General features: G+C 34.7%; 2 protein-coding genes and 1 long non-coding RNA gene across 4 annotated transcripts; 2 read left to right on the top strand and 1 right to left on the bottom strand.

Moving 5' to 3' along the window:
- Nucleotides 1–83: 83 nt before the first annotated feature.
- On the bottom strand, nt 84–2,799 carry LOC123669317 (beta-lactamase-like protein 2 homolog). Of its 2 annotated transcripts, XM_045602926.1 has the most exons (6): nt 2,695–2,799; nt 2,590–2,604; nt 2,201–2,327; nt 1,653–1,813; nt 788–1,113; nt 84–489 (listed from the first exon to the last, which is right to left on the bottom strand). In XM_045602926.1, exons 3-6 carry the CDS (start codon nt 2,320–2,322, stop codon nt 217–219), a joined length of 882 nt encoding a protein of 293 aa, XP_045458882.1. In that variant the 5' UTR covers nt 2,323–2,327; nt 2,590–2,604; nt 2,695–2,799; the 3' UTR covers nt 84–216. The 2 variants fall into 2 exon arrangements, with proteins under 2 accessions (XP_045458882.1, XP_045458883.1); XM_045602927.1 differs by lacking the exon at nt 2,695–2,799 and having other exon boundaries at nt 2,531–2,608.
- A 290-nt stretch (nt 2,800–3,089) lies between these two features.
- Nucleotides 3,090–15,014, top strand: LOC123669315 (NADH dehydrogenase [ubiquinone] flavoprotein 1, mitochondrial). The gene is made up of 8 exons (XM_045602924.1): nt 3,090–3,227; nt 3,359–3,571; nt 5,434–5,726; nt 6,466–6,696; nt 11,921–12,153; nt 12,844–13,047; nt 13,467–13,534; nt 14,044–15,014. Exons 1-8 carry the CDS (start codon nt 3,179–3,181, stop codon nt 14,181–14,183), a joined length of 1,431 nt encoding a protein of 476 aa, XP_045458880.1. The 5' UTR covers nt 3,090–3,178; the 3' UTR covers nt 14,184–15,014.
- Nucleotides 15,015–16,718: 1,704 nt separating this feature from the next.
- On the top strand, nt 16,719–22,210 carry LOC123669092. The gene is made up of 2 exons (XR_006745686.1): nt 16,719–16,862; nt 22,131–22,210. It is a non-coding gene; the product is annotated as an uncharacterized LOC123669092 (long non-coding RNA).
- The last annotated feature ends 3,035 nt before the right edge of the window (nt 22,211–25,245 follow it).

Here is a 25,245-nt window from a genome sequence, read left to right as displayed (position 1 = left end):
GGGATTTTTTTCAACTTAAACAATATTATATTTTATTAAATAAATGAACATAGTATTATATAAAAAAAAATATAATTTTAATATCACGGTCAAGAATCCTGGAGTTTTTTTTTTATTCTTTAATATTAACATAGATAACCTTTTTTCCCTTTAGTTTCTAAATCCATAATTAACCACTGTCAAAGTTACAAAAAGCTGCAGTTTTCATGTATTATATTATAGGTTACTCTGAGAACCGACATACTGCCACTTATTTTCACCATCCACATTAAAGCATGTGATTTTATTCTCCTTCGTCAACTTTTTCAAGTGATGGCTCACGTTATATGCCGCTGCCGGCCATAAGTGATCTGGTGTTTCTATGTATATTATTTTAACTAAATCCATTTCATTAAACTTCTTTTCCTTATTTTTCTTTAATACATCAAGTATCTGTTCTTCCCTTTGGTTTCGATGAGCTATATAGTATTCTATTTTCTCTATCGGATTCTGTAACATAAACAATATCAATAAAGTGCTTTTTGTTTAGAATTATTTTTTTTTTATTTTTGAACTAATTTTTGAAGAAGATACAAACAATTTATTTTGAGTGGAAAAAATACACTATTACTAAGGACATATGATATATTACTACACTATATTACTATGTTTTTAAGTTTTTGGATAAAAATATTTTGTTCGAATTGGAAAAGAAAATACACCAGCTAATTCAGTAAAAGTAATTAAATTGTTCTGTCCATAGGCCACTATTGCAATATAAACAAAAGTAAACAAAAAAATAACTAACGTCAATAATGTTGCCATGTCCCGGATATATAACTTTCGGTTTAAATTCCAATATTGTATTTAAACTTTTCATATAAGTATATAAATCTTCAAACACTGCTGTCCCCTCGCCCAATATACAATCACCGCTAAATAAAATATTTTCTTCTATTAAAGTAATGACCACATGATCGGTAGTGTGTCCTGGTGTATGGTGGATTTTTACTGTAGCGCCTTGGACTTTGATCTCTTGGCCATCAGTCAACCAATTTAAAGGCAAATTACTTGGTAGTTCATTATCTGGGGCATCACTGGGGTCTCTTCTATGTTTCCAAATTGTAGGTTGTTCTGAAATTATTTAATTTAATAAATTAATTTATATGTTGTGGGTTAAGTATAGAATTTCTTAGAGTAAGCATAGATATAGGTGTAATTTTGTAAAACTTAAGCAAAAATATACAATGGATGAAAAATTTTATCATGATACAAGTACTGTCTTAGTTTACACAACCTGTAACAATCATGATTATACATTTTTCTTAAGTTCATGACATTTTATCTATGTGGGTGAGTGTTATATTAAAAATAACAATGCTGCAATGCTTGCAAATTAAAAAATCAACTTTAATTATATCAACAAGTAATACAACAGAGGATCAATAAAACAGTCAAATACATTAGTGATAACACAATAAAGTACTCTCAGATGACGACCAAATTAAAATTGGAACACATGACAAGCACTTTTCATTAAAAAAAGAATGATCAAATTGGTACACTCAGTAAAAATTTATAGGGTCACACATAAAAAAAAAATACAGTCGAACAGAGAACGACCTTCCATCTTTTTTTTTTTGAGGAAAATATAATACAAGAAAAGCACTAACTTGCAATAGTTCCGTACAAGTTCTCTACCCCACCAATATGGTCATGATGCCAATGTGTAACTACAATATGTTCTATGTTAATTTGTTCTGCTTTTACCACTTCTGAAAGGTTCTTCTGATACTCTGACACATCTTTGTCACCAGTATCTAGCAAAATGCGACTGAAAAGAAAAATTAAGAGCTTAAATTATATTAAAATTAATTATAAAAAAAAAAGTTATAAATAATACATACATACGGGAAGTTAAATGTATATAAAATAAACAGTAATAACTCAAATAAATATAACAACAAAAGTAACTGAATATGAGTTAATGGTAAATTTTCTCAAAAGAATTTGATTCATATAAAAAGTTAGATCTGTTTAAATTTTAACAGATTTAAATTATATTATGCTTTTAACTACAAAACTTGTACTTTTAAAGTTATGGGTCCTGGTAATAAAGTTTATGAAAAATATATATATAAAAAAGAATAATAATCATTTAATATAATAATATGAATTCAAAAGGACTGAGATACTGAATTAAGATGGATGTCGTACATACTTTTTTCCGGTTCCAATTAAATAAGTATTGGTACCTTGCAGAGTCATAGGACCAGGGTTACAGCCAAGAATTCTTATTATTCGGCTTGATAATTTTGTCACCGCTGGTATCACAGCTGCCATTCTTACTACAAATAAAATATTAAGATAAAAAGGTTTCTTATCACATATAAAAAGACTTTATAGTAACTAGCAGTCTAACAGTAATACATTTAAATAGTTTTTTCTTTTATGATATACGTTTATGATAATTAAAAAGTCGAGTTCTAGTCATATTGAAGAAAAACAAAAAATAGAAATATTTAAAATGTTTCAATAATGATAAACTCACATGATAAAAGTTAAGTAAGCCGAGACTATAAGAACACTGATAATATAAAGAATACCTACCGGTATTGTATTTATTTGGTTGTTGTGTTGTTTTAAAATTTATCCCCAATAGGGAAAGGCAAAGGACTATAATCCATACAGCCTAGTCTGAATTTGTGTATTTATTTGGATTAAAATTTACAGCCACAGCTGTCAAACAGCTGTTGAGATACCAAAGATAAAAAATATCCTATTTATTTCATCCTAGCTCTTAACCTATTTAAATAAGGCACTAAATAGTAGATATCTAAGTAAAAGTAATTTGCCACTATGTTTAGACGTTTTATTACATTAAAGAATTGTTTTAGCTATCGTAAACTATTTAAATTTAAACCAATTATAGAATTACAATTACTGATGATAATATACATTTATACATAAATTGAAGCAATCAAACATAATAAAAATAATGATAGCTTCACCTCCACAACTAGGGCAATCAAAATAAGGGTTTTATTTTACTTTTTTAACATAATTATTGTTACTTTCTGTTACAGGCTTTTCTTTTTAATCTATAATAGTTTACAGATATTGACAATAAAAATTTGGCAAATGGAAATTGACATTTGAAGGTTTCGATTCTGATTAAGAAAATTAGAAAATAATAAAAATGGCTGGTGCGCTGGCGAGGATTATTCAAGGGTCTAAGAGCCATTTAGGTGAATACATATAATATATTTCAAACATGTTGTGAAAATATGACTAGGGTTTTATATGTAGAAAGACCGTGTTTGAGTTTAGTAATTGTGGCGTAGACGTCAGCTTACATAATTTTGACAAATTTTTACAGGCATAATCGGACCTTTGGCTACTATCAACAATGGTTCAGTGCGTTTCCAACAGACTGAAAGCACCAAAACGAAATTTGGACCACTTGCGGACAGTGACAGAATTTTCACAAATTTGTATGGGCGACATGATTGGCGACTAAAAGGAGCCTTACGTCGCGGAGACTGGTATATGACCAAGGAAATCATGCTCAAAGGAACAGATTGGATTGTCAGTACGTATTTAAAATTATTAATTTGTGTTACTAATCTATTATTGTGTATAAATCTATATTATTCTAAAATACAAAAATATAATAATATTGTGCAATCGTTAATTAGTTGATTTAATAAAAATAAAGTATTCTTAAGTTAAACTTGGGAAAGATGGCCAAAAGTCAATTACACAGTAAAACTTTAAAAAATATAAATAATAGCAAACTCCCTCTTTTAAAAACTCTATTTTAGGGTTATTTGCCATATATGATTCCTATATGTGCTATTAACATTAATATTTGTAATTTGAAAAATATTTATATTTTTGATTAGCTGTGCCCATAAATTCATTAGTGTGAAATATTGTTAATATTTTAGTTTCTAAGCAGCATATTAAGATGAAACAGGCACTACTTTTTAAGTGAGACCTCCAGCCATACAACTGCAAAAGTCTCATCAAATGCCATTCAGTAATTTTTGCGTATTGTGCGGACAAACATAAAGACAGATAGACAAAAATTCTAAAAGTAATATTTGTGGCTTCTATTGGGCCTATGTAGACCTTCCATACATTTTTAAACTAACTTGTGATAGGCTATTTAAAAAAAAAAGGATAAACTTAAAAATATTTCTAAGGAATTTATTTATTTATTAGTAAGAACCACCAACAGAATTACATGTTTAAAAAAACTTACAATCAGTTATATGCCAAGGTATTAAATATATACAGTCGACTCTCGCTAATTCGAAACCCGGGGGACTCGAAAAATATTACGAATTATCGAGTGTTTGAAATATCAAATGGTTCGAAATTTTTGAGAGAAAATAAATAAAACTTCGAATTATTAAGTGTTGATCAATTATTACATACAAATTTATTAACTGCTATTCTTTAACAATGAAAAAATCACCTTCCTTCTCACCTCTCTCTACTTTTTCGATTTACTTCTTCTTTTCAGCAATCATCAAGCATTTATACTTTTTAGGAGTCTAAACTAACACAAACTTTTAATCTGTATACAATGTGTACAAGTTTGAACTTGTCTCTAAATGTACTTACAAGCTTTCTGTTTCTTTTTCTCTACAACTTGGAATTGTCGAGTGTTTGACGCCAATGAGTTCGAATTAATGCGTCGTTTTGTTACATAGCAATGGTTTTTTCGTTCGAATTACGAAGTGTATAAAAATATATAGAGTTAGTTCGAAATATAAAGAGATTTTGTAGGGAGCTCGTGATGACTTTGAATTATAGAGAGGTTTGAATTATCGCAGGTTTGAATTAACGACAGTCGACTGTACATATAATTCCTCTTAAAGGTAGTTACAGCATGCGCTTTAGATAATTAAGTCGTCTGCCTATTTAAAAGATTTTGAACATTCAGGATTTAAATAAAAAAATACATACGAAATAAAGAACTAAATAACTATTACTATTATAAACCAATAAAAATAATATTAGAGCTACATAGCTTTTGATTTGAGGAATCAAATGACTAATATTTTCTTCTTAAATTTAACTAGGTTATCTGCAAAGATTACTCGTTTTTAACTGTAAATTCTCTGTAGAGTCTACTCAGTCTAGGGATGAGAAAATAATAACCGAGGTTTGTTCTTTGGGTTTTTATAAGCAAATAGTGAAATGGGATATTGTGGTATCGGAGAGGGAACGTTAATTGGAATTTTGCTTAGGAGTTCTAAACTATCCTATTTATATTATACTAAACTTGTTTGGAAAGTAATTAAACTAGTTTCAATACTCCGTAGAAAAATATCAAAATTGCTTTTTCAAAATATCAGATAGCTGTTACAAATTTTGACAATTATATCCTGGTAATATTAACATTTATCAATTTCATCAACAATAATTTTTTCTTTAACATAGATGAACTCAAAACATCTGGGCTCCGTGGTCGTGGAGGTGCCGGTTTTCCAACCGGTATGAAGTGGTCTTTCATGAACAAACCTTCTGATGGTAGACCTAAATACTTAGTAGTAAATGCTGATGAAGGAGAGCCAGGTACTTGCAAAGATAGGGAAATAATGCGTCATGACCCTCACAAGCTAGTCGAGGGTTGTTTGATTGCTGGAAAGGCTATGGGCGCTCAAGCGGCCTACATTTATATCAGAGGAGAGTTTTACAATGAAGCCAGTAATCTGCAAGTTGCAATTGCTGAAGTAAGTATTATTTAATATAATAATAATATTCTTTATTGCACACCATTAACAGATACAAACCAAAGTAGTACAATTAGAGGAAGACGTACAAAGGCAGTCTTATCGCTAAAAGAGCTATTTCTTCCGGACAACCTTTGGGTATAGGACAGGGCATAGAAATAATATTATTATTGTATTATTTGAATTAAAAAACGTGAACTTTTAAAATAAAAATTAATTAAAAATCTACATGTGTTTTTGAAACTATTGTGTCACAGAATGTATACATATGTACTTTTAAATGAAAAAGTTAATGGTTATATGTAAGATTTAAATTTTGTTAGTGATATATTTTCAATATACTTAGTGAAGATATTAGTTAATATAATAATAATAATGTGGTTTTTAAAATATCTTACAGTTAATTGCACTGTAATGTATCAAGGCTAAGCAATGTTGAGCTTGTTAGTAATTCATTGCCTTATTTCATTCATTTATATTAGATGGAAATTGCTGTCTATTTTAATTTTATTTACTTTTAACATTCATTGATGGAAATATATTTTAAAGTAAAGTGTCTTTTAAAATTAGTAACTAAGTTTTAAAGTACAATAATGAAATATAATAAAGAACTGACTAATTACTTTGCATTTCTTGTTCACTGAGCGTTGACTGCAATTATGGCTAGATAATTCGCTTTACTGTCGAATCATCGTACCTATGTAATTGTAATATTAATTATATATTATCTTTATTTCAGGCTTACCAAGCGGGTTTGATTGGTAAAAACGCCTGTGGTTCGGGCTACGACTTTGATGTTTTCGTCCACCGTGGGGCTGGTGCTTATATCTGTGGAGAGGAAACTGCTCTCATCGAGTCCATTGAAGGCAAGCAGGGAAAGCCACGACTAAAGCCTCCATTCCCAGCTGATGTTGGTCTATTTGGATGCCCCACTACTGTCAACAATGTAGAGACTATAGCGGTTGCACCCGTAAGTTAATTGATATTATATTATTTTTTGTGGTAATTATCTTTATTGTGTCATAAATGTAATTAAAAATGAATAGAAAAACAAAACATAGTGTTCAAGGTAAAATTTAGAAATAACTGTATAATTCCGGTTACTGTTTATGTTATTATTATAATATACAACAGCCCACAGCTTCTCCTGTGTGGACGTCGCTAATTCTTAGTAAAATTTACAAATTTTCATTCTTTTTTTTTTAATATGTACGATTTTATTTTTGTGTTACCCACACATTAGGGATTCTAAACATTTTTGAATATCATATCAAAAATTGACCGCTCCAGCGGAGATCGAACCCGCGTCTCCGACTGACAGTGAGTTCTTTACACTACTACTACTATAATATAAATTTTTTCGTCTACCCCCGCTGAAAAAGTGCACTTGTATTCTCGCGACGTGTTACGAAAAATATTGATAAATATTAGATAATTTGCTAGTTTCGAACTAAAAATATTGCGTTTGTGTATATTTTGCACCAAAACAACAGTACATGTGTTATCGATGTGAGCGATTGATTTGATTATTTGTGTCAACCATCACCTTACCTAACCCTACAAGAATTTTACTTCTTGTTCATCAGAAATACGAATTTATATAATAAAATGGCCAACTGCATGAAGTGCAATAAAGACATATCTAAAGTTGATGATAAAAATCCAAAAATTAAGTGTCATGGTTGCGAAAGGCAAATTTGTGTGAAATGTAGTGGGTTGCTAGCAACGGAGCTGAGAGTGGTAGTGCTGCAGTCTCCTACGTTAAAATATTTATGTCCCGACTGTGAATTAGGTGTTAGGCAACTACCGGCGCTGAGAAATATGGTTTCTCAACTAAAAATTGAAGTTGAGAAACTTCAATCTAAGCAAAGCCAATCTACAAACATGGAAAGCATTCTCGCCGAATTAGCGGAGAGGAAAAAGCGCAGTGCAAATATCATCATGTTTGGTGTAACTGAGTGTCAACTTGAAACGGGAGATGAATCTCGAGATAAAAAGGTACGAAATCAATATGATAAAACTCAGGTCCAGCAGGCATTTTCCAAAATTTCGGAATCTGAACCACCCGTCGCTGTTATACGCCTCGGTAAGCCCCAGCAAGGCTCATCTCCTCGCCCGCTTAAAGTTGTCTTCTCACACAAAAGGGCCGCCTTAACTATACTGAAGAACAACAAAAAATTACCCGCCAATATAAAGGCTAAAAATGACCTTACGCCTTACCAACGTAACTACTTAAAAAGCTTACGTGAGGAACTGAGCCGTAGGACTGATAATGGTGAAACTAACTTGACCATCAAGTATGTAAATAGTATTCCTACTATTGTCAGTACAAAAAACTAACGACATGTGGAAACACTTTTGTCGAATTTACCTTTTTCTATACAAACCTGGCATCGTTAATGGCTAAAAGAGATTTGCTTATCGCTGAAGTAAATAAGTTAAAACCCACATGTATTATCATTACAGAAACACATTTAAAACCTGCAATTTCTCATAGTTTAGTGGATATTACTGGCTACGTCCTATTTAGGCATGACAGAATTAAAGGAACGGGGTGGGGGGGAGTGGCCATATACGTATCACACCAACTCTGTGGGATGCCTATACAGGCAACTCTTCATCCAACTTACAACTGCAATGTACAGGTCGAGGCGCTCTGGTTGAACTTGAAGTATGGTCAATTCGAGGTAATAGTTGCAGGTGTATATCGACCAACGCATTACACATTCGAGGATACCGACAAATCACTATTTGAAACAATCAAAAAAGCATCTGCTGGGAAAATACCCTTACTTATTATGGGAGATTTTAACCTCCCAGACCTAAAGTGGCCACTGCAAAATGTAGATACTGAATACTATAACACACTTCATGGTAACTTTGTCGATATGTACGTAAATAGTAATCTGGACCAACTAGTCACATGTATAACAAGAAAGAGGAATGACGAGGAATCCCTGTTAGACTTGATCCTGTGTAATGAGGAGAATCTCTGTTCAAAAGTAGAATACCATCCAAATATAGGAAAGAGTGATCACCTTGTACTTATGGCCACAATGCAAATAGACGTTCAGTCCTCTAAAAAATACCACATTCCTTCACAAAGACGGAATTTCTTCAAGGCTGATTATGATGAAATAAACAAAACACTTTTAAAGAATAATGTTATGGAATTGGAATGTCTCGATGTTAATCTTGCCTGGAGGAATTTTTCGAAAATAATCCGCAACGCTATTAAAACTCATGTCCCCCTAACAATCAGATACTCTAAACGTAACATAAATAAACCATGGATTAGTCAGTATGTGTTAGACATGATTGAAAATAAAAAGAGTCTATGGAGAAAATATTTGCTGGAAAATTCTATTGATTCTTACATGGACTACCGCAGGATTAATAATAAAATTGTGACTGTAGTTAGGAACTTACGCAAGGAATTCGAAAGAGGTGTTGTTAACAGAGGACCTAAATCATTTTACTCCTATATACGCCAACAGCTCTCCTCAACAGTATCAGTACCTCCATCACTGAAGGACGATAGTAACAGCGTAACTAACGACCAAGAGAAAGTCGCAAACATATTTGCTAAACAATTTGAAAAATCCTTTGTTGTAGAGCCACCAAACACTGTTATACCTACTATACAAATGCCACGAGTTATCAACGCCATAGAAAGTGTCACAATCTCACCAGAAATTGTTCGTAAAACATTGAAAACATTCAACGAGACCACCTCAATGGGGCCAGATTCACTGCCCTCCATACTACTTAAACAATGCAGCCATATACTTAGTCATCAACTAGCACATATAATGAACATATCTCTTAAAACAGGAACCCTACCGCAGGAATGGAAGGAAGCGCATGTTACTCCAATATATAAAAAAGGTGATAAATTCCTTGCATCCAACTACCGGCCAATTAGCCTTACAAGTATTGTTTGCAAAACAATGGAAAAAATAATAGCAGGAGAATTAAGAAAGTTTATTACAATCGAAAATATAATTATTGATGAACAACATGGGTTTGTTCCTGGGCGATCAGTTGTCACCAACCTTCTTGCTTGCCTCGATAAATGGACATCAAACTGGAACAAACACCATCCAACAGATACCATATACTTAGACTATGAGAAAGCTTTTGATCGGGTTCCTATTAAAATGCTGATAGCAAAACTGGAGCACTTTGGAATCCGAGGACAACTCCTCCGGTGGATATCAGACTTCTTGACAGATAGAAAATTCAGGGTTAGAGTTGGAGATACTCTGTCAGAAACTCATAATGTTCACAGTGGCGTACCACAGGGATCTGTGCTCGGACCAATCCTATTTGGAATTTTTATTACTGACCTAAAAAGTGTTGTCAAATCATGTCTGTCCATTTTTGCTGATGATACTAAAATAATCGGTAACCCTCTCATCAGTCACAATGTTATACAGCAAGACCTAGATCGCATTGTACAATGGACACAAGACTGGCTAATGTCACTAAATGCAGCAAAGTGTACAGTTTTACACATAGGTAGCAACAACCCTAAAATGTCTTACAAAATAGGAAATGTACACCTAAAACCCGTAAACTACCAAAAAGATCTTGGCGTGAACATTACACATAACCTAAAGTGGGACGTTCACATCATAAGTATAACAAAAAGGACTAATTCTATGCTCTATATAATAAGAAAAGCTTTTAACATTATTACAAAAGACTTGTTTATCAAAATTTATAAAACTTACATCCGTCCACTACTAGAATACGCTTTCCAAATCTGGAGTCCATACTTTAGGAAAGACATAGAAATGCTGGAAAAAGTACAACGTAGAGCTACAAAAATGGTGACCTCACTAAGACATAAGACATATGAAGAACGACTTTCAGAACTTAAATTAAGTACATTGGAACAACGTAGACAGAGGGGTGATCTCATTGAAACATACAAAATTCTAACTGGACATTATAATATCAAGAATTTTAAAGACATGTATATTATGAATCCAAATCCAAAATTAAGAGGACATTCTCAAAAACTTACAAGATCTCCTTGCTATAGCAACCCCAGATGTCACTTTTTGCCAAATCGCGTAGTTACCCAATGGAACAAGCTGCCAGAATCAGTGATTGGTGCACCATCAGTAAACACTTTTAAAAACAGACTGGATGAACATTTAAAAACTAAAGTAGAGAGAACATAAGTGCAGTGATATGCACGCATCAGCTCCAAGAGCTGCTAGTGCATTATAAAATAATAATAATAATAATAATATAGACGGCGTCATGATTCGTTAAACCGAATTTAAAAATCATCATATCAAAAATTTCGATCTACATCACATCGTTCCATAGCTTAATTGGCTAGAGCGCCGACACGGTGTGTCGGGGGTCTGGAAACACAATACACAAGCACAAACGCCCACTACATGATAAACGTGTATAATATGACCAATACAAATATCTGTCATGAGCGGGGATCGAACCCGCGACCGCCAGCGCAACAGCCAGTGCTGAAACCGGCGCTTTAACGCGTCGTCAAGTAATAATATAATAAGAATTAGAAAATAAATAATGACAATTATTACGTATTAGATGACCCGGTGAACTTCGTATCATCTCCTTCATATGTTTGTGAAAGACTTTCTGAATGTACCAATAAATATTTGACAGCCAAGTTACAATTTTTTTGACAAAAGATGTAGAAACATTTTGCATTGGAAAATTAAATTGCCGTGTTTACTATTTTCCGAAACTTATTGTTCATGTTTCTCATCGTTTAAACCTTTACTGAACTTCAATAAATATTTCAAGATCAAAATTTGCCAAATCGGTCCAGCCATTCTCGAGTTTTAGCGAAACAAACGAACAGCAATAGATTTTTATATAATTATATAATATATAGATTAATTGAATATTTTAAACACAGCGACACAGCAGCGAAGAGCAGCTGACTGTATCTTTCCCGAGTCCCGAGTTCACCCAATCGAGCCTTTCACTTAATAGTGTGATGGATCAATCTAACTTACTACTTACGAAAAAATGTATGTGCGGTGTGCCAAAAAAGCAGTTTTTACTTCAAAAAGATGAATAAAATCGATAATCGTTCTTTATTTATGGCGTTGTATAGAGAAATGGGTTTCATTTTTATATATTATATATAAATAACGCTCAAATGTTTTAATGACCATTAAATAAAATTCCAGACAATCTGCCGTCGCGGTGGCAAGTGGTTTGCATCGTTCGGTCGTCCACGTAACAGCGGTACCAAGCTGTTCAACATCTCGGGGCACGTGAACACCCCCTGCACCGTGGAGGAGGAGATGAGCATCCCCCTCAAGGAGCTAATAGAGAGACACGCTGGTGGTGTCACGGGGGGATGGGATAACTTGCTGGCTATCATCCCTGGAGGATCTTCTACTCCGCTCATCCCAAAGGAGTTAGTAGCTTTTTGATATTAATTTTACTTCCTGTGCCCACATTTATGAATTTTTCATTAATGAGGGACAGAACACACCACAGAAAAAGTTATAAAAGAAACAAAATGTATTATAACTATTAAGGAGACTTACAACCATCCATCCGCTTAAATATTTTATATGGTTCTGTTCCTGCCCAGTGGCATCACTCACTCACTCACTCACTCACTCACTCACTCACTCACTCACTCACTCACTCACTCACTCACTCACTCACTCACTCACTCACTCACTCACTCACTCACTCACTCCAGCCTATCGCACTCCACTGCTGGACATAGGCCTCCCCAAGTTCGCGCCAGACATCCCGGTCTTCCGCAATCCTCATCCAGCCGACACCGGCAATCTTACGTAGATCGTCGGTCCAACGGGCCGGAGGACGTCCCACACTGTGGGCATCACAACCCATGTTAATGCTCATCACATTAGGAATGAAATGTAATATTGCCTAAAACACTCGGAAATAATATAGCTTTTTATGTAAGCGAAAGACGTCTCTAACAGTCAATCACATATATTTTACATCTAAAATATTAATTATTTCATACATTTAAGTTCAATTTTTTTCGGTATGTAATAACAATCTTAGCCAAGAATTACCTCATCAACTAATCTAATGATGATTAATTATAAAACTATATCAATTTCAGTGTCTGTGAAACAGTTCTTATGGATTTTGATGGTCTGGTTGCTGCTCAAACGTCTCTAGGCACAGCGGCCATCATAGTTATGGATAAGTCTACTGACATAGTGAAAGCGATCGCTCGTCTCATTATGTTTTACAAGCACGAGTCATGTGGACAGTGTACGCCTTGCAGGGAGGGTGTCTCGTGGATGAATAAGATTATATACAGGTAATGTTTTATAAACAGTTCCGGCATGGCTGTCTGTAAAAAACAATATTTTAACTTAACTGTTTATATATTGTTTTTAATACCAAATAGCTAAAGTTTCTTGCAACTGTTCTTGTTACTCTTATCATTTTGGATATGTTCTTACTAGATTTGCTCAAAATTACTTGTTATGGGTAAAATAGATCCTTAGAAAACTAATTTAATTAGAAAAATAATTATTATATGTACCTACTAATTATTTATTATTATTATTATTATTCTTGAAATGGCTCCCTTGCGGATTTGCCAGTATCAGAGTATTTAAACTTTGCTTTATTAGGAGTTATGTACTAATTATTTAATGTTATGACAGTAAATTTTATAATTCGATTAAAAAATTATTAAATACATACATACATAAAATATTGTCATGATTTTAGATTCGTCGATGGCAACGCATCGCCTAAGGAAATTGACATGTTGTGGGAGATCTCAAAACAAATTGAAGGTTAACATTTTAAATTAATTATTATTTTCTATGCTTATGATAATTTATAATATTAACACAAAAAATATTAGACATTGTCTTCAATATATAAATTGTCTTCCTAATTATAAATAGTTATTGTAGTGATGTGTTCTCTTGTCTGATTTTATTTAGTTTCATAATTTGTTTCATATTTTGTACAAAATTTAAGTGACTTTTAAGTGCATGTGTAAACAACACATTTTTTTACAACTATTGTTGAGTGTGAAACTTGATTTTAAAATTTGTCATTGCTGTTTTAATTGACAGACATATGACCCATTATTTAGCTCTTTCTTCAAGACAGATATATATTCATCTAATACCGATACATCTTGACCGATTTTTGTTTCGGCTATTTTGTTACATAACTCTATATGATAAAGGTAACCCTATCTGTATGGCAGAACAACGTTTACAGGGTCAGCTAGTTAAATGTATATTATATTTAGATATAACAACTTTGATGCTAATATGATGTTATATTACAGGGCATACTATCTGCGCTTTGGGTGATGGTGCCGCTTGGCCAGTCCAAGGTCTCATAAGGCATTTCCGACCTGAGCTTGAACGTCGTATGGCAGAGTATGCCGCACAAAACGGTCCGAGCCAAGCCGAGCGACTCTACTAGTGTTATAATACACACAGACCAACGGCTTACCATCTTATCCTTGTGTAATTGACACCTGGAGCTCAAAGTACTACTACTAGTACTAGTATACTATACATACTATTAACTAATAAAATCAAAATCAAAAATAACCTGCATGTTAAAAGTGAAACTACCACCGATTCGGAATGTAGATTCTGCAGAGATGAATCGGCAAAAAATTACGTAGTGACTTTTTCAAAATAAGTATTGTTTTAACATAACATTGGTAATATCTTGCATGAAATACTTAGTACTAGTAGTTGCTAAGTAGCTTACGTGTCACCAAATAGCTTGAAATTAATAAAAAAGAAACAGAAGTTGTAGGTTTTTCATTTTTTTTTTATTATGTTGGCAACCCTGTTAAATAAATCGGAATTTTCGACAAATGAATGTAAATATAATTTGGCAATAATGGATTTATTTTCAAAAGGAATTAAACTTATGCTCAAGTTAAAATCATGTTAAAGTAAATGTGATTGTCTCATTACACTTTTAATTATGAAGAGTTCTCATATAAAGATGTTGTAAACATTGCTTGTTTAATTAAAGTCAGTAAATTTTCAAACCAAGTTCGAATACAGGCCGAAAATCGCTGTACATTTACTGTACGATTTTTTTAAATAATTTGATAAAAATAACGTCTTAAAAGTTTTACAAACAATAAAAAAAGCATTTTTTGTATTCTCTTTCATTTTGACTGTTTTAAATCACACTCGTTATATCAGTGACATTGTAAGAAAACTTTTCTGTATATTAATAATATCCAATTAAGTCAGTAGTGTAAATATTTTAATAAAAGAACACAATATATTTATATTGTTTTATTTTAATATAACCTAAGCACAGTTCTTATTCTTTAAAATATCAACCGCAATCAAACTGTTTGTCTTTTGAAATATTAACTATTCCCTATAAGAAGTACACCAGAGTTTATTAAGTAATTCCGTTGTTAATGTCTACTAAGATTAAATTACTTTACGAGCCAACTGCTTCGTGTAGTAAATAAATTTACTCATGATGTAAGAAAGGCGTAATGGTGCGTCGACGGCGCCTATACCCTGACGGTCGCGGGTTCGATTCCGGCTCGGAGTAGATATTTGTGTTTATATAAATATTTATTTCCGGTCTGGTTTTTAGTCCTTGTGGATCTCCCCACCGTGCCTCGAAGAGCATGTTAAGCTGTCGGTCCCGATTGTTATAATGTACACCTGATAGCGGTCGTTACTCATAGGTAGGAAATATACCTGTCAACACGCATTGGAGCAGCGTGGTGGATTAAGCTTTGATCCTTCTCCTACATGGGGAAAAAGGCCTATACCCTATTGGGTCCATTTCCCCATGTAGGAGAACTACTATTGTAGGATATATTACAGACTGAAGCGATGATGTAAGAAATTCCTTTTAGTGGCGAGGCAGCTTTTGCACGTTTGTTGTAAATCTTGTATTGTAAAATGTATTTATATGTGTGTAAAAAAATATTTTGTCGTAAGTAATTTTTTATCTATAATATCATCAACAAAGTATTAAAATAAATAAATTTTTATTAACAAATTATTATTATTATTAATTATTAAAAAACAGACAAAATAACACTTTTTTCAAAATTTTTACTCAATTCATGGAGACTCGTATACTTTTTCGTGCAATTTTTTTAAATTTTTTGAAGTTGAGGAGAGATTTTCGATTCGGATTAAATGAGATTTGGTGAAATTTCATTGCATCGCTCCCCTCCTCCATTCTAAGCTCACGTAATTAATCCCCCTATCATTGTTCATAATTTAATAAAGTTTGTACTTTTATATATTATAATAGATAAAGTTCTAAGATGACTAAGTGTTTGGCGTTTTTGACATTTCGATACTAATTTTGACACACGTTGGCGCAACGGTTACAGCCATGCATTGCTGTTGCTCTGGCAGATGCAGGTTCGATCCCCGCACATGACAAACATTTGTATTGGCCATTGTTTGCCGTGGTCTGGGTGTTTGTGCAGTCCTTGTGGGTCTCCCCACCGTGCCTCGGAGAGCACGTTAAGCCGTCGGTCCCGGTTGTTATCATGTACACCTGATAGCGATCGTTACTCATAGTAGGGAATATATCTGCCAACCCGCATTGGAGCAGCGTCGTGGATTAAGCTCTGATCCTTCTCCTACATGGGGAAAGAGGCCTATGCCCAGTAGTGGGATATTACAGACTGAAGCGATACTAATTGCAAGTAAATCGAAGATATGTCCCTTCAGCTAATACGAAACAAGCATCGCACAATACAATTTGTAAAAAATAAAAAACTAATAATAGTAAGTAACAATAAAAAAAGTGTCTATATAAAAGTATGTATATTAAATATATACATATAATGTATGTTTGTCTGTATGTCCTTTATAGAATCGTAAACTATGCATTTGATCATGTCATAATCTTCAGCACAGTGTTGTGCATGAGCCCACAAAGGTTTCTGAGTTGGTAAGATCGAATATTGAATTGACTTCTGTCTTCTAATGAGATCTAGTTTTTTCGCTTGCGTTAGCTTTGGTTAACACACGTGTCAGAGAGATTTTTGGTGTTTTTATTTGTGTTTTTCAGTTTGTTTTGTAAATTTTATAGTGAAAATAGTTGGTATTTGGTTATAATAGTTTATATTAACATTGACAAGGTTGGGTAAGTGTTTTTATTTAACATATTAGGTTATTTATTTTTTGTTGTAATTATTAGGTTATATTACTAGTATTTTTTTTTCTCTTTTATAAAATAATATAAGATGGACGTAGACCGTCCTCCGGACCCTCCGGATCCTCCGGATCCGGATGGTACACAAAGTTCACGTAAACGTCAAGCGACTGATGACCCAAACACAGCCAATCCTTCCCCCAAAATCATTGTCAACCATCCTTCCACGGCTATTCCGTCGATACAAACCGTTTATATCCACCCATTATATGCCGACACTCCTAAATCCTACTCAGATGAAGACAAAGGTCCCTTCATAGTTCATGTCTCTAGAGAAGTCTCAGACCCAGCTGCAGGAACTACTATCCGAGCCATCAAATTCGGCCAATTTTTGCATACTCACAAAATTAAAAATATAGTGAATGATGGCGTAAAAAACATCGGCCGAAATAAAATTTCGGTCGAATTTGTATCTGCACAAGCTGCTAATAATTTTATTACTAACCCAGTACTTGAGATGTGCAAATTCAAAACCGCTGTACCGACTTACAATATAACTAAAATGGGCTTGGTTAAAGGCGTACCAGTAGACTGGTCTATGAAGGAGCTGGTGGAATCTCTTGAGCTCCCTTCTGGCTGCGGGGAGGTCATCAAAGCTAGACGTTTGAACAGAAAATCAATAAGTGAAGGAACTGTCTCATGGTTGCCAACCCAGTCCGTAGTCTTGACTTTCAGAGGACAATTACTCCCTGAGAAAATTTATTCTTATCATACTTCTCTCCCTGTTGAAATTTATAAATTTCCAACGATTCAATGCCTTAACTGTTGCCGGTATGGGCACATTAAAACACAGTGCAGATCTCAACCCAGATGTTTCAAGTGCTCGCAACCCCATACGGGTGAATCTTGTGATGTCACTGAGGACAAAGCCACATGTTTACACTGTTCAGGCTCCCACTATACAACCAGTAAGTCTTGTCCAGAGTTCTCCCGCCAGCAGTCGATCAAGATCATAATGTCTCAAGAGAGTATCTCGTACTTGGAAGCGTCTTCCCGTATTCCCCCTGCCAATAGATCCTATGCAGAGGTGGCGAAGGAGATGTTTTCCACTCCTTCATACTCCTCCAATACTCCTCAAAATCCTCCTCCTTTCTCTCCCACTTTCCCAATCACTCCATCAACTCGATCATATAAAACAGTAGTCCGAACTCCTCATCCCCGAGCTCCTTTAGGCAAAGGTTACGACAGACAGACTCACAACTTAATTATTTCCAACGTCCCCTCTTCTCAACCTAACGGCTGTGCCCTTAAGAATAATAATACTCCCAATTCGTCTCCAAACATCTCTAACCTTTTACAAGATATCTTTCAAATTCTTATATCAATCGCTTCAAAATATACTGACTCGACTTTACCGACCAACGTTGCCAATCCACTGTCTCATCTCTTAGAAGTTCTAAAAAATGTACCAACACAATTTCCTCCAATGGAATTGTTAAAGCCTTCGTCCTAAAAAACACGAACTCCTTTCACTAATCAACCTCCATAAGCCCGTCATTATTGCCATCGCTGAAACATGGTTGATTCCTGGATCCCGTTTTCGGGTCCCTGGTTTCTACTGTTTGAGGGATGACAGAAGTGACGGGTATGCTGGTAGTGCCATTTTCATCCGGCACTCCATTCCTTTCTCCCATATCCCTTTACCTCCCCTAAGTCCTCATATTAATGCAGTTGCAATCAGAGCCCTAAACATCTCTTTCGTCTCTTTGTACATTCCTCACCCTTCCTCGTCCCTTGGTCCTCAATTACGCTCCATATTCTCTGCTCTCCCGAACCCTATCCTTATCATGGGGGACTTTAATACTCACCACACAGCATGGGGTTGTCATTCATGTGACGGGTTTTCTTCCTTGTTGATGGACATATTTGATGATGCCAACCTCTGCATCCTCAATGATGGATCGCCGACGCGAAGAGTATTCCCTCATCAGAATGCAAAGTCTGCTGTGGATCTCTCTGTTTCATCAACGTCTCTCTCCTCCCTTCTTTCCTTTAAAACTCTTCCTACAACTTATGGTAGTGATCATTTCCCTATTCTTCTCTCCCTATCCCATAGAGCAAATCCTTCTATTATCCCAAACCCCCTACTTAAGTACAATATTAATAGTGCAAACTGGCTTGCTTATTCAGCATCGGTTGATAACATTTTGGATAACCTACCTGATTTTAGAGATGATGGAAATATCTTTTTATACTACGAACTCTTTTATCATACAATCATCACATCTGCCAACAGTAATTTTAAAAAGAAAAGCAATAAACCTTTCCTACATCCACCTTCCCCTTGGTGGGATGAGGAATGTAGTGTTTTAATAAGGGAAAGAACAGAAGCAGAACATTCATACACGCTATCTATGTCCAATGAAAATTTCATCAAATATCAACGTATTAATGCTAAAATTAAACGATTATTTCACAAAAAGAAAAGACAAGGCTGGGCTAAGTTCTGTGAGTCCCTTGGTCCCAGATCTCCTGCCCGTGTCGTCTGGTTAAATCTTAAGAAATTCCGTCGATCCTTCAGTCACGATGATCCCCTCTCCAACGATCCCACTGTTTGGCTTAATGACTTTGCTGATAAACTTGCTCCACCTTTTGTTCCAAATCAGGAATGTTTTGTTAATACCATGTCCCTGTTTACATATAGCGAGATGGATGCCCCATTTTCTTTTTCGGAACTGCAATGTGCTTTAAATAGCCTTAAAGATTCGTGTCCTGGGGAAGATGGTGTACCCTATTCGTTTATCGTAAACTTAAGTGATAAAGCAAAGAATTTCTTCTTAAACATTATTAACGCTGGTTTCATAAAAGGAATCGTCCCACAATCTTGGAAGTCGCAAATCATTATACCAATTTTGAAACCAGGTAAGGATCCCTCAGAATCAAACTCTTACAGACCTATAGCTTTATCTTCTACTCTAGCCAAAATTACTGAACACCTTATAAAAAACCGCTTGGAATGGATAATTGAAAGCAGAAATATTCTCTCGCCCTTCCAGTTTGGCTTTCGGAAGGGGTTGAGCACAATTGATAGCCTTAGTATTCTTTCCACAGACATTCGAATTGCCTTTGCTAAGGGTGAGTACCTTGTGGGTGTTTTTCTAGATATCACTTCTGCCTATGACAATGTTCTTCTTCCGGTACTCAGGCAGAAAATGCTACAGCTGAGTATTCCGCCGAGGATAGTCCATTTCATCTGCAATATGTTAATTAACAGATCCATAGTGGTTAAACATCAGCACCTTTCTCTTCCCCCCAGACTTGTCTGGAAAGGTCTCCCTCAGGGCTCAGTCCTTAGTCCTCTACTCTACAGTATATACACACATGATCTCGAACTGTCTGTGAATAGTTTCTGCAATATTCTGCAATATGCGGATGATATTGTGTTATATCAAATGTCAAATTCCGTGGATGATTTAACTTTTCGACTTAATTCTGCTTTAAATTATCTGGACCAATGGCTTTCGGATCATGGCTTGTCTTTGTCGATCCCTAAGAGTCAAGCGGTGGTGTTCACTAGGAAAAGAAACATCCCTTCTTTGGACTTGTCATTGGGGGGTCAACACATTCACCTCGCGACTAAGGCCAAATTTTTAGGTGTAGTACTCGATCACAGACTGAATGGATTTTCTCATACAGAACATGTCATTAAAAAATGTGAGAAAAATATTAACGCCCTTAGAGCCGTTTCAGGTGTTTGGTGGGGAGCACATCCTTACACTCTAAAACTCGTTTATAACGCGATAGTCCGTAGTCACTTGGACTACGCCATGTTTATTTTTGACCCTCTCAATAAATCTATTTCTGATAAATTGAACAAAATTCAGTACAAGTGCCTGAGAATAATCCTAGGTGCCATGAAATCTACACCTACAAACGCCTTACAGGTAGAGTGTGTTGAGCCCCCTTTGCAGTTCCGGAGAAGATTTTTATGCGATCGTTTTATCGCAAAATCGCTACAATTGTCATCCCATCCCCTCATATCCCGTCTTAACGAACTATCCCATCTCTGTTCCAATGTCAGAACCTCATCTTGCCTGCTAGACAGTTTTCTTGAATTTACCAGACTGCCTCACCTCCTGAAATCCTTCCCCTCTAATCCTCTTTTTACTACTCCGTTTCAAGCCCTTGTATATAACCCTCCTATCATCACAGATCTTGGTCTGGTAAAAGGAGCATCAGACACAAATTTTATTTTCCAAAATATTGTTCATCAAAATTGGTCAGAACACCTTTTTATTTACACTGATGCATCCAAGCTTTCCCCCAATAGCTGTGTGGGTGCTGCCTGTTGGATCCCAAAATATAGAATCGTACTACAATTTAAATGCCCTCCTGAAACTTCAGTATTTAGTGGTGAAGCTATTGCCATTCTGGAAGCTGTCTCTTACGCTATCTCCCACAACTTAGGACAAACTGTAATCTGCACCGACTCTCTCAGCTGCCTGTTAGCTATAAAAGCTAACCCCTTTCGTAGTAAACTAAGAATTTCTATTATTTTAAAGATAAGAGAGGTTATGTTCCTATGTTATCAAAAAGGATTGCAAGTTATTTTGGTGTGGATTCCCGGTCACTCAGGCATCCCGGGTAACGAGACTGCTGATTCCTGCGCGAAAATGGCTATACAAACTGGCTCCGTAGAACACTTTTATAACTCTTCCAATGACTTACGCGCTCTGGCGAAAACTCATCTTGACAAGTCCTGGAACTCGTTTTGGGTTGAGTCAAAATCGGTAAAGGGAAAGTTCTATGCTTCCATACAACCTGAAATACCAAGACGCCCTTGGTTTTTTCTTCTTAAACATGCCGATCGCTGGGTTTTGTCCACAATCTGCCGTTTACGTCTTGGTCATGCGAGCACTCCGGTTCATCTGGCAAAAATCAGGGTACGAGACCACTCTCTGTGCGAATGTGGCCTCGATGACGGTTCAGCATCCCATATTCTTTTTAATTGTCCTAATCTCCTTTATCCCCTATATGATGTCCTTCCCCGCAAAATCCCCCGTCCTGTAAATATTGAATGTTTATTGATGCTTGTGTTCAGTCCATTTTGTAAATTTTTATGTCAATATATCAAACGTAATAGAATAAAGTTGTAAATATCTATTAGGTGTGTGTAATTATATATTTGTTAATGTCCTAGCATAACATAGTACTATAATATAATATACCTTACTAACTTTAATGTTTGTGTTGTTCTAGGTGAAGAGATATTTTATGTCATACTAACAACTACTATTTTCAATATACTTTTTAAGTAAACTAACGAAGGTTGTAATATCGACCGCACCGATCAATCTCCTTCGTGTATTCTCCATTCTACGTGACATTGGCGAAATCATCTGTGCTCATTTGGCACTATTGAAAGCCATTAATTAAGAAGAAGAAGAAGAAGAGTTGGTAAGATCAAAAAAAGCGTGGCAACGCGCGCCGGGTACAGCTAGTTTTTTAATAAAATAAACAATTTTTTCGGTCTTCTAAATATTTTGCATCTTTGACATAGTTGTGTCTACTTACGCGGTTCCAACTTGGCTCCACTCATCGTGTATAAGTTCCAGACTTCACTTAGTAATAATAAGCTAAAACTTATTTTTCTAAGTTAGATAAAAAAAATTGTTTATATGACTTGACAGATTATTATCAAGTTTCTTCCCGAGTAGAAAAAAGGTCAGGCTCAACCAGATCATGTATCTGGACCGGATCAGGATAGAATAAGGCATGCCTGATCCGGCAAGCTCTATCAGGACCAGGTCCGGTCCAGACAAGGATAGCCTGATATAAAATATAATCAAGTATGGTAAGGCATAGTGGATCAGGACCAGGTCCGGTCCAGACAAGGATAGCCTGATGTAAAATATAATCAAGTATGGTAAGGCATACTGGATCAGGACCAGGTCCGGTCCAGACAAGGCTAGCCTGATGTAAAATCTTACCAAGTATGGTAAGGCATACTGGATCAGGACCTGGTCCGGTCCAGATCAGGATGGCCTGAAAGAAATGACGCGAACTGAGCCTGAATCGCGCTATTAATGTTTTTAAGCGCACTTAGTATATATACAGTTATCAGGACAATCTAGCAGGGAGTCCATTTCTACACAGTGCAGCAGTCGTAAGTAATAGGAAATAGTAATTAGTAGTTAATCATTAGAAGTTAATAAATAAAATTTAATTAATAATAATAATTAATTAATAACATAAAAATAAATAAAAATAATTAATATTTAAAGTAAAAACATAAATAAATAATACATTGGAAAAAATAAACGGAAATAAATATTATAATAATTATGTTAATACATATTTATATCAATTCGCTTTTTTTTGTTAAACAATTTTTTCAAAAATATACATTCGTGTTTTTTAAAAGGACCGAGCTGATCAGGATGAAATGAGATTTCCTGATCAGGTCCAGATCGGGAAATCTCATCTCATCCTGATCAGGTCCAGACCAATCATCTGCGTTACATGCCTTATCTAGTCCTGATCAGGCATGCCTGGTCCGGTCCTTCTAAGGAAGACGAAAAAATTTCTACTCGGGTTGTTGTTAATAATGATAGTAATTTCAATGGAATTATTTTTAGGTATTTTAGTTATTAAAATGTTTTACTAACAAAAAAATTTATACATTTTAAACTATAAAAAAAAGTAAATATATATTTTTATTATAGTTTTTAAACTTTCACGTTCACTATAAACACTGGATTCTACTGGACTTACCGCGATTATTATTTTGAAACTGTCGATGTTTCTGCGTCGTTGCAGGCGCCATGGTCGCTGGATTAGTAGCTTAGTCTAAATCTAAACCCTGATTGGAATTTTCAAACTTTGTTCCAACTTTTTATATTAAAACTTTATATATTCAGACCATTACAGCTTCCATTATAATTTTAATAAGTTCTCGAATTTATTTTAACAAAGCTAATAAATTACTAAACTTTTGTACAATTTTTTCGCTGCGCCAAATAGTTTGAAAATAACTTTATCCAAAATAATTTGTTTTTATCTTTCAAATCAAGAAACAAAAATGATTTACCGGATAAGTTAATATTTGTAATAACTGGAAAATTTAAAGATATTGACGTCTATTGAGTTTTTTTAATACTTGTAAATACATTCGAGTTAAGAATCGATTATTACATTATTTTAGGCCATGGCTTTGTTTTTTTTTGGGTCAGTAGGTCAATAAATCAATTTTTTTTTCTGCCTTAATATTCTTTTCAACAACTTTCTTTGCATAAAATACACAAGTAGCTGATAGCGATCTTTTCAAATTCTTGGTATACAAAAAATATAATGAGATCTCTACAAGTTTGTTTCTTGCTGCTGTTGATTTATGAGCAGGTGCGTTACATTGATCCCTTTGTACAAAGGTTTAAGGGTTATATATATTGGACGGTTTGTTCGATTAATTAGTTTTTACGCTGTTGTAGTTTTTTTGACATTTGAGTTATTAAGTCTATATGTAAATGTGTTATCGTAGGATTTAGGATTCAGGAAAATGTAATAAAAGTACGGTATAATTTTCTTAATTATTTATTCCCTTCATCATTTCTTCCTTTTTTTGATATCCTTATTATATCTTAACTTATTTACAGTTTGTATAAATTAATGTATTAATAGTATATTTTACAGTAAACTACTATTGTACAGTACGCTTTCAAAATTGAAAGACTTGACTACATCGAATTCACTTTCAATTTTATGAAAGATCAAACAGGAATTCAAAAAGATACAATGTAACAAGACTGAAAATTATAAATAAAAAACAACAATTTTGATAATCGTGGTAACATTATCGATTTTTTTTTGGAATCTCGATTAACACGTTGAACGCCAGACCAAAAACCATGTTTAGTCCAGTGGGCCGCGACGGACACCATGTGACTGCCATTATATTGGGTCCAAGAGGCCGCGTCAGACACCATGTGTCCGCATGCTCTCGATCACTTCAGAAGCCTCTAGGGAGCCGACGGACAGTGTTTCGACTGTTTTTACTAAGACAAGTGACCCGCGCGGCCTCACAGTGCAATAAGGCCACATAGCAAAAAAAAAAATCGAAAACACTTTGAATTTATAGGCTTTTTAACAAGTTGTTTCCAAAAATGTTATAGCTGGTGTCTGCCACTTGAGATCTTGGAAAATAATGGGTAAATAACTGTTTCCGTCAGTCGCCCATTATTTTTGAGGTTTTCGCTGACAATATTTGCAGAAAAACACCTTAACAATTTTTTGACGATTCTCGATTTATTGGTGTGGCCCCAGGCGAAAGTATGCTGTCGGACATACGGTGTCCGTCATGGCATCCAACGTGTTAATA

The sequence above is a fragment of the Melitaea cinxia genome, chromosome 3, assembly GCF_905220565.1.
Source record: "Melitaea cinxia chromosome 3, ilMelCinx1.1, whole genome shotgun sequence".
Lineage (NCBI taxonomy): Eukaryota > Metazoa > Arthropoda > Insecta > Lepidoptera > Nymphalidae > Melitaea > Melitaea cinxia.
This window is presented reverse-complemented; position numbering and strand designations above follow the sequence as displayed.

Excerpts from the sequence above, each read along its gene's own strand:
- LOC123669317 (XM_045602926.1), bottom strand. The coding sequence starts at position 2,322 with ATGGCAGCTGTGATACCAGCGGTGACAAAATTATCAAGCCGAATAATA. Across the intron at positions 1,114-1,652 it reads CTTGTACGGAACTATTGCAA|AACAACCTACAATTTGGAAA; the intron begins GTTAGTGCTTTT and ends AAATAATTTCAG. Across the intron at positions 490-787 it reads GACATGGCAACATTATTGAC|AATCCGATAGAGAAAATAGA; the intron begins GTTAGTTATTTT and ends TTTATGTTACAG.
- LOC123669315 (XM_045602924.1), top strand. The coding sequence starts at position 3,179 with ATGGCTGGTGCGCTGGCGAGGATTATTCAAGGGTCTAAGAGCCATTTA. Across the intron at positions 6,697-11,920 it reads AGACTATAGCGGTTGCACCC|ACAATCTGCCGTCGCGGTGG; the intron begins GTAAGTTAATTG and ends ATAAAATTCCAG. Across the intron at positions 13,048-13,466 it reads ATGAATAAGATTATATACAG|ATTCGTCGATGGCAACGCAT; the intron begins GTAATGTTTTAT and ends TCATGATTTTAG.